The 10,139-nt window shown below is 36.6% G+C and overlaps 1 protein-coding gene and 1 long non-coding RNA gene across 2 annotated transcripts; both read right to left on the minus strand.

The window, feature by feature from the left end:
- Positions 1 to 3,008: 3,008 nt before the first annotated feature.
- On the minus strand, positions 3,009 to 3,786 carry LOC134718680 (uncharacterized). Its single transcript, XR_010107417.1, has 2 exons — positions 3,702 to 3,786; positions 3,009 to 3,162 (listed from the first exon to the last, which is right to left on the minus strand). It is a non-coding gene; the product is annotated as an uncharacterized LOC134718680 (long non-coding RNA).
- Positions 3,787 to 4,061: 275 nt separating this feature from the next.
- Positions 4,062 to 8,852, minus strand: LOC134717774 (uncharacterized). The gene has a single exon (XM_063580269.1). It carries the CDS (start codon positions 8,850 to 8,852, stop codon positions 4,062 to 4,064), a length of 4,791 nt encoding a protein of 1,596 aa, XP_063436339.1.
- Positions 8,853 to 10,139: the final 1,287 nt, after the last annotated feature.

Genomic DNA, 10,139 nt, shown 5'->3' on the forward strand with positions numbered 1-10,139 from the left:
GTTTCTTGTGCATAATTCGGAGTTTAGTATGACGTCCATTATCACTTAACTAGTATGCATATTTGTTATTGAGCCAGCTGAGAGACGCTTCCGGGTGCGGGAGATTTTCGCGACATTGAAGACCCATTGGTGACCTTCGGTTGTTGCTTTATGGTCGGGTTGTTGTGGCTTTGACACATTCCCCTTTTCCATTCTCAATTTTATCCTCTTTACTCTTCAACATTGTACTTGTTTGGCTATTTTGATCTGAGCGTCACTGATGAGTCCTATGAAGACGAAATGCTTTTCTGGCGTATTAAATCATAAGCCTGGTACCTTTGATAATTATTTTAACTTTAAGAGATTTACATATTGAATAATGTTTAGATCCCAAAAATAACATGTCCAGGTGGGCTGTTAATATCAGACTAGAGGGAAAAGTCACATTTCATAGTTTTTAATTAAGGTATTTCTCTTAAGCATGGTCCTGCAATGCTTGTTTACAGTGGCGGAAAATAAAGAACACACATCAACAATAAAAAATTATATATCTGCGCTTGTTCAATTTCGCATTTTGATTTTTACATAAGTACTGCTCCATCATAGGTAAGAGAATGAACGACTGAAATCGTCACTTCAAAATATATACAGTCAAAATAATCAATTGATGTACTAATACGACATGCGGTGTCTCACCTCAGTAGTAATATAGCGTCTTTGGTATATATATAATTTTATATATTAGAATATTATGATCTGCTTTTAATTATGGCGTTTTGACTGCGCAACATATCATTTAACACTGGTGGTTTTAAACAAGTTCAATTCCCCCCCACTCAAAGGCAACAATTGTCGCCATTTGCATATTAAAATAACTATGGTCGAAATTATCAGTATCCAACGAACAACATCACTTCTGTTATTAATACATGCCATTATCATGGCAGATTTTATATTATATAATTTCTGATCGATTGTTTTATGAAGCCATTTCACAAGTTCAATATTTCCGCTTCCACATGCTTCCCCTACCACAGTTTCCATATTAAAAGCATCCTTGCCAAATCTTTTAAAGAAAATCTGAACTATTCCTATTCTCCCATGCGCACATGCAGACATCATCGATGATTTAATATCAAAAATGTCATTATCATATATTGCTAGCATCCATTTTACTAAATCAACATCTCCGCTCGCACTTGTTTCAATAAAACCTAATCTCATGTCAAATATTTCGTGTGGAAATATCTGAAGCAGCCATTGAATGACATCTGTGTTACCATTTCTACAGGCGTTGAACATAGCAGAGTTTAAGTCAAAAGTAGATCGAGCTAACTTTAAATCCAAGATAGGTTCTAGGAACGGTAAACGATTAGGACGAAAAACATATGTATGAAACAGCCATTGTATAACTGATATATTTCCTTTTGTAGATGCATTGTTCAAAGCGACTTTCTTGTCAAAATTGACTTCAGGGACATGTTTTATTAACATTGTTATAATTTTCAGTTCACCACTAGTAAATGCATTATGCATACACGACGTATTCACAAGGTTTCTATAGATTCTGTTATATAATTCGAATTGCATGCTTTCAAAGTCACCTCGTCTACACATTTCAAGCAAAGTCTCCTGTTTGTCGATCAAACAATGCCTGCAATTTACCAGAATCCATATAACTAAATCAGTTCGTTTTGACAAACTACTTCGTCGGTTTAAATAAGAAGTATAAATCTTCTTAATTAATAACATGATGTCCACTTTTTTGTTGTCAACATTCTGTAATAAAATCTTAATTACTTCATTTCTAAAATCGTCTCTGCAGTGAATATCGAGGATAGCATGTATTGTACTTTGAATATCAACATCTTCTAGTCCAAAAATTGATATGCACATTTTCATGACATCAAGCGTTTTTTGTTGGCCTTTTTTGCATACACTTACGATAAGGCTCTGCAGATCAATATAAACGTTTCTGTTCTTAATAAGAATGAACATTAAACATTCTTCTTTCATTGGATCTAATGCAATGTCAACGAGTTTTTGGAAATCAAAAGAAACCCAACCAAATAATGTCACTAACATATTCATTAAACAAGGAATTTCGTTTTTGCATGCTATTTCTATGACAGCTTGCAGCTTGTATATCTGCCGAAACACAGCGGCACCGAATTAACAAGATATTTGTCATGTTTATACGTGTGAGATTCCACTCGTCTGTTTGGAAAGCAGTGTTGTTTAAAGCATGATGTATTGCTGAACGAACCTCAAATATGTCAGGGTCAAATGATTCTAATAACCAACAAAAGTTCATTATATCACCAGATGTACATGCTTGATTCATTAGTAATTGACAGTCAAGTATACTGGGCGAAGAAAACTCGAGTAAAAATTTAAAGACATCGAATTTTTCACGTGATGAATATTTGCTTCGACAAAGTTCTTTGATTGCAACAGATATGTTTAAAGATTCGCCATACTTTTTATGAAGGAATTGTATAGTTTTTAAATTACCATAACAACAAGCTTCAATAAAAATCTTATCGACTTCTTGTGGGCCAATATCCTTTACGAATTCAAATAAGTATGTAAAAGTTTCAACATTACTTCCTCTAATCGCTTCTATTATGGCCGACGTGAAATTGATAAGACTTTTATCTAATCGGTTTAATAACCAATTAACTTCTTGTACTGAGCTCAAACGACAAACAGATTCAAATACAGATTTAACATTTATCAAACCACTTCCATATGTCTCAAAAATGCACAATTGAAACTCTAAGCTACGTGTTGCGTCTCGCCAGTGTAACGCACATATTTTATCAATGTCAGATTGATCTAATTCAAAATTCTGAATGAAGAATATAACGGCTGATGAACTCAAATAAAAAGCATCCTCCATTACTTTTTTGAAGTCAATTGGCCGTGTTATCCTTTCAAACAGCCATTGTAGCACTGAACTAGTACTATATTTGCATGCATGTAATGACTCCCATCTATTCTTTGCGGGCATTAAATAATGGACTTCATTAAAGATAACCGTTTTATTTATTGTCATATAATCCACTCTATTAACACAATGTAGCATGAATAACAAAGGTATGCTGGTGCTCAATGAATGATTACAAATGTTGACAGGTAAGTATAACTCCAAACTGAACGTGAACATCAAACGGTAAAAAGCTGAAAGAACAAATAAAAACTCAATATAAAACCTATCAATCAAAAAGATTTGCCAAAACATACAAAAATACAAAGTTGGCTTATGACACTAATTGTGTTCCATACATTCACATAAAAAATACAAGTATTAACAATATATCAAGTTTGGTAACATAACTGTGAGTCAAAACTGAGTGTGTACAGCTTTTAATGTGTTCAAAACTCGACAAGTATAAAAAATTATGTATGCAAATAATGACACGAATTGCTTTCCATACTTTAAAAATATCGAAATGAGGGGGGTGCTATGAATCATACAAAAAATACCAAAAAGGGTATTTGAATGTTTATAGAACATTTTTATAGTGTAAATGTTGTCTCTATGTGTTTACAAGTAATAACAAACGGTTGTGAAACAATAAAACAAATAATCTGGTGACGTGGCATATTTTGTCATCATTGTCATTTACCCAACGTTTTGTACGTCATCAAAACACTATACATGTTATATATGTTTACAATAAACAGTTCTTCAGATTGTCAATATGCTATAAACTTACACTGTGCCGGAATCTGGCAGATATATCAATAAATGATGCTGAATCATCAACGTGAGCATGTAAATATGGGGAAATTACAAAAGAGGGGAAAGTAACGAAAAAGATAGTTAATGTAAGTCAACTTTCGGAAACATCATGAAATAATTACGGACGAGTCAGTACACTCCCCGTCTGGCATGCTATTTATGCCACTACACTATTCATAAGTCCTTGACAATAGCACAAGTTCTGTCACTGGTCTAATGAAGAAAGCTGGTTTCACACAGTCTTTGTCCACAGTACGCACTATACAAATTTCTACCTTACGTACTAAATTGTCAGCACTAGGGAATGTTTTAGTGACTATTCCCATTGGCCAACTTAAGCGATTAACTTGGTTGTCCTTAAGCAACACGGCATCTCCTCCTGAACGTTTTCTCTTTCTTGAGTCCATTTCTGTCGAACTTGTAAAGTTTGCAAGTATTCCACTCGCCAACGTTTCCAGAAAACGTTCGAAAGGTATTGTACACGCTTCCACTGTGCATAATACATGTCTTTACAATCGAATGACACATCCTTTGGAATTAATACACTAGGCTTTTGAGTGATGATAAGATTAGGTGTGAGAGGTAATGGGTCATCAGAGTCCGTAGGTACACATGTTAAAGGCCTGGAGTTAATTATCGCAGACACTTCCGCTAACCATGTTACTAACACTTCATGTGATAGTTCTTTTCCAGGAAGTTCTGATAACATAGAGTCGAGGATTGATCGCGTTGTTTTTATCATTCTTTCCCATATACCTCCCATATGAGATGAATGAGGTGAATTAAAATGCCACTCTATGCCATTATCATATAAATGTTCCTTTATTGGTCCATCTTCTACATTGATACTATCAATACCAAGTTGGTCAGTGGCTCCGACGAAATTAGTACCTCTGTCAGACCTAATTAGTTTTACTTCCCCTCGAATAGCTATGAAACGTTTGAAGGCGTTAATAAACGACGAGGAAGTCATTTCCTCCACTACTTCTAGGTGAACACCTCTTGTGACTAGACATGTAAAAATGACGGCCCAACGCTTTGAATTCGCAACACCACCTCTAGTGCGTCGGCTTATGACGGACCAAGGTCCAAAGGTGTCAATCCCTATAGATGTAAATGGTGTTTCAGGGATCACACGGTCTTCAGGAAAGTCAGCCATTTTTTGTTGTTCGGTATGCCTTCGAAGCTTGCGGCAAGTTATACACTTGTAAATTATTGATGAAACAAGACGCTTTTCACCTAATATCCAGTATCCTCCTGTTCGTATCGCTCCTGATGTAAATTGTCTTCCTTGGTGTTTTATCTTTTGATGAAAGTAACGAATTATCAAAGTTGCAATCCAATGTCTACTAGGTATTAAGATTGGATTCCTTTCATCGGGTTGATTATTTGCCATTTTGATACGCCCACCAACACGCAGAATGCCTTCATTGTCGATAAATGGACTTAACTGCAACAGTGCACTATTTCCACGTAGTGGCTTGCCATCTTTAATACAATCGATTTCGTCTGAAAAAATCTCGTTTTGCACAACTCCAACAACGAACATCTCTGCATCCCTGAATCGACACCTAGTTTCTTTTAAGATTCTATTAACAAGAAAGTTCTTTATCAGCGCAATTGATCTAACAAGTGACTTCCAGTTTCCAAATCTTTCGAATCGTTGTGATCCTAAGGAGAGTTTCTCGAGACTCGTTGTTTTTCTAGTTGTAATGTCAGGACGAATTTCGTTATCTGTGTCAGGATTGATGAGAGAAAATCTTTCAATAGTTTGATCGGCATCCTTTTTTATCACCGGATCAGATAGCCATATACTATTTTCTAATTTCGAAGGAATTATTGATCGAGTTGCCAGATCGGCTGGGTTGCCATCTGTATGCACATAAGACCATTGCTCGGAATTTGACACTGTGTGGATTTTCGCAACACGGTTTGAAACATAATTGTAAAATCGTCGTGATGAATTGAAGATGTACCCTAGTACAACTTTACTGTCGGTATAATACTGAATATCAGACAAAGATATATCTAACTGGTCGGATATTGTTTGTCCTATTTCTGTTGCCAGCAAAGCCCCACATAGTTCTAAGCGTGGAATCGTATGACTGTGACTGGGTGCAACCTTTGCCTTTCCCATAATAAAACCAAAATTCTTATCGTCATCTAGTTGTATGTAACCAACTGCGGCTATTGCCTTCTCTGATGCGTCAGAATACATGTGTATCTTCCTTGTTTTCGCTAAAGTAAATGAAGTAGGTACAAACATCCTTTTGAATTTTACTGTTTCCAAATCAAAGAGTGACGTTCTCCAAGATTCCCACTCGTTGTAAACCTCTTCCGGTAACGGTTCATCCCACATGATCTGTCCTGTCATAACTGATCTGAGCAGTAATTTTCCTTTAATAGTTACTGGCGCTAAGTATCCAAGAGGATCAAATATACTGTTTATTGTTGACAATAATCCTCGACGAGTATACGGTTTGACATTTCTATCGATGCAGTACATGAAAGTATCAGTTTCAAGGTCCCAGTTAATACCAAGGCTATGTTGTACAGGAAGAATATCGGAACTAAGGTCGAGATCCTTAAGACTCTTTGCAAGATCTTCATTATCAAACGAATGCATAACTTCCTCAACATTTGAAGATATCTTGTGTAGTCGAATATTACCAATAGATTTTAAAGCTGACTTAGTTCTCTTCATGAGATCAATTGCTTCGGCGCTAGAAGGTTTTGAAGTTAAACCATCATCAACGTAGAAATCTCTAGTGACAAAATCAAGCATATCGGAGCCAAACTCATTTTCTCCTTCCATGGCAGTTTTTCTAAGTCCGTATGACGCAATAGCAGGACTAGGACTATTGCCGAATACGTGCACACACATGCGATACACTGTTAGAGGTTTGTCAAAATCATTGTCGGTGTACCAGAAAAATCGTAGATAGTCTCTGTGTTTTTCATCAACTTTAAAACTGTAAAACATTTGTTCTATATCGCCCATGATGGCCACTTTCTCCCTACGGAAGCGGAGCAAAACACCGATTAGATTATTTGTCAAATCTGGTCCACTAAGCAACACATTGTTAAGAGACACGCCATCAAATTGTGCAGAGGAATCAAACACAGCACGAAGTTTCCCAGGTTTCTTGGGGTGATAAACCCCGAATATTGGCAAATACCATTGTTCCTGATCATCGTTGATATGTGGGGCCTTCTCAGCATGACCCTTTTCTAGAATTGTATTCATGAAAGTGAAGAAATGTTCACGCTTCTGAAGATCTTTGCGAAGATTTGCATCTAGACCTTTGGCTCTTTTCCATGCTAGATTTCTGTTATTTGGTAGATCTTGTCGAAACGGTAATGGGGCGGACCAATTACCACTTGAGTCCTTCCAAAAGTTTGTATCCATAGATTCTATAAATTCTCTGTCATCACGAGACAGTCCAGGTTTATCATCATCAGGACGGCGAATAAACACATCTTTGCCAATGTTGTCGTATGCACTTTCATTAACTTCAAGTGTACGCACTTCATCAATTTTAAGTTCACTTGTACACGGTGGAAATATCGATATTCTATCGGAAGAAAGTAAGTATGTCTTTTTAACACGAGTTTCGTCTGGATAGTGCAGTTTTCCGAGACAAGTTTCACCAATAACTGTCCATCCCAGAGGAAGTTTTTGTGCATAAGGCGCATTCCCAGATCCAATTCTTTGATCAAGCACGTGATGAGCAGAAATGAGATCACGTCCAATTAAGAGCAAGATTTCGGACTCTTCGTCAAGAGGTTCGATAAATTCCACGAGATCACTGAGATGATTATGAAACAAAACAACTTCTTGAGTAGGTATTTCGTCATTAGAATCTGGAATGAGGTTACACTCTAAAATGTCAGGCACATGTAATTGAGTTTGTTTATCTAATGACTCGACGACTAAACCACTAAGCTTTCGACCAGATGCTTGAGATTTTCCGGAACATGTTGACAAGGTAAAATCAGAGACACTCGTTGATCCAAAGTAATCGAAGAGTTCCGATTTTCCTAAAGTCCTATTCGATTGATCGTCCATTAAAGCATATACTTTTAGCCTTCTATCAGGATTGTCACTACGATACACTTCTACCGGTATTATCTTTGCGCATGATTTGCCACCAAATTTATCCATGCAAATCTGTGTGCATGCTGATTGTATAGGAGTTTGAACTTCATGTTCCACATCAACAGGCTCCCCGCCATGACCTGATGGCTCTGTAGACTGTTGATCTCGATTTTTTATGTGCAGTGCTGTAGGGTGATCTGTTTTTCCACACTCCCCACATTTGATTGCGTTAGGACAGTTCCGTTTAAAATGTGATGCTGACAAGCAACACCCGAAACATAATTTGTTCAACTTCAAAAATTGTCTACGTTCTTGTATTGGCTTTGACTTGAATGTTCTACAATCATTAAGTGTATGGTTTGTACCATGAATCAAACATTTCTCACGAGGATCGACACTTTGACTCCTCTCATTTTTTGTTTCAGCGAAGTCTGTTTTCCTGGTACGAACGTCATTAAGTTTCCCTTTTTTTGTTGGTAGTTTATCCTTAAAACCAGTGTTTGCCTGTTGACTGTCATATAAAAAACTTGGATTGTTCTTTACCTTACTTTGTTGCTGAATAAACTGAGCAAATACATGAAATGGTGGATATATTGTTTTGTTTTTATCGTTATAATTAACGGCCATACTAGTCCATCGTTCCTGAAGCTGATATGGAAGCTTAGCTACGATTGGCGTTACACCAACTGATGAGTCAAAATAGGAAAATATAACCTTGTAATTGTCATTTTCTTTCACAGATGATATCTCTGACAAGATGTCTGACAGATCATACAACTTAAAATAATCTTTGTTTGTAATGCGCGGAAAAGCTGCTAGTTTTGTCTTGAGTGCACTATCGATAAGCTCTGGGCTACCATACCTTTCATTTAATCTCTCCCAGATTAGTTTAAGAGCTCTTGACGGATTGTTAGTATTCGCAGCTTTGATACTTTGAACTTGTGTTTTAGAACTAGGACCAGTCCACTTTAACAATAGGTCTATTTCCTCACTTGAATCTGCATCAATCTCTTTGACTATTTTCATGAAACTGTCCTTCCAAGATGGATAATACTCGGGTTGTCATTAAAAATATTGAACCTTGACATTAAGAGATCACGTTTAAGCAAGAAACGTGTGAAATCAGTAGCAAGAGTTCTATCACTCGGATAAGGATGATTATCTGACACATGCGTATCTGCAATAATATTTTTTCTTGGAATGAACGAGTTGGCGTGTGGGTCTAATGTTCCACTGACATGTGTGTTTTCTTGATCGATATGAGTTGAATGTTTGTTTTCTTTATCGATATGAAATGCATCAGTGTTTTCTTTGTCGATCTCAATTGAACTAATTTGTTTCTGAACATGATTAATATATGCGGCAGTTTTTGATTTCGAATCAAGCGGTGGTTGATCAGGCAACACTTGTGACATATTTTCATCGCATTCACTTTGCAAAGCATTAGCCTCCGCTTCAACTGCTGCTGCTTCCTTCTGTCGAGAAAGCAGGTCTAAATCGGCTTCAATGTCGGCCTTCTTGCGTTCTACTTTTGCTGATTCTATCGACCTTTTCTCTTCTATAAGAGCCTTCTCCTTCAATAATAAAGTTTCTGTCTCTGCAAAATGAACTTTAACCTTTGCAGCTTCAGCTTTGGCCCTTGCTCTTGCAAGAACTGATGAAGAGGAGGAACTATGTGTTTTTCTGGATGAGTGGCTTCTCCTAGAACTTCTGCTAGCTAAGGAATTCTCTCTCTCTATAGCACGTAACTCACTAATGAATGTGTTCATTCGTTTACTTTCTGTTTCCACAAATTGCGTAAAATCTTGCATTTCACCTGATAGTTTATTAACTTCATCCATGCCTTCAGCAGTGTTAGTCCTCGAAAGAAAATCTGAGTATTCTTTACAAATTGTGTCATAACGTACAGTTCCACTCATGAATTCTGTTTTTAACTCCTGTAATGATGTTAACTCATTTGAATACGGTTCAATGTTTCTTGCTAAAAGCTGAAGGTCACTTTTTACGATTTGCATTCTTAACAGAAATGTTCTTTGTTTGTTTTCAAAAAGTTCTTTACCACTCTCAGTAAGTGTGCGTAATCTTTTATCGGTATCCGCAGTGTTGATCATCTCGAATGTAGTACTTGACGCAGAGTCAATATTGTCTTCTATACCAGCCATCTTGAATGCCAGGTAAGTTATATCACTAGCCAAATAAATCTCCTTAGTCTTTTTACTGTAATGACTCCCATCTATTCTTTGCGGGCATTAAATAATGGACTTCATTAAAGATAACCGTTTTATTTATTGTCATATAATCCACTCTATTAAC

Source organism: Mytilus trossulus, chromosome 5 (assembly GCF_036588685.1).
Source record: "Mytilus trossulus isolate FHL-02 chromosome 5, PNRI_Mtr1.1.1.hap1, whole genome shotgun sequence".
Classification (NCBI taxonomy): Eukaryota; Metazoa; Mollusca; class Bivalvia; order Mytilida; family Mytilidae; genus Mytilus; species Mytilus trossulus.

Coding starts and splice junctions, on each gene's coding strand:
- LOC134717774 (XM_063580269.1), bottom strand. CDS start 8,852: ATGAAAATAGTCAAAGAGATTGATGCAGATTCAAGTGAGGAAATAGAC.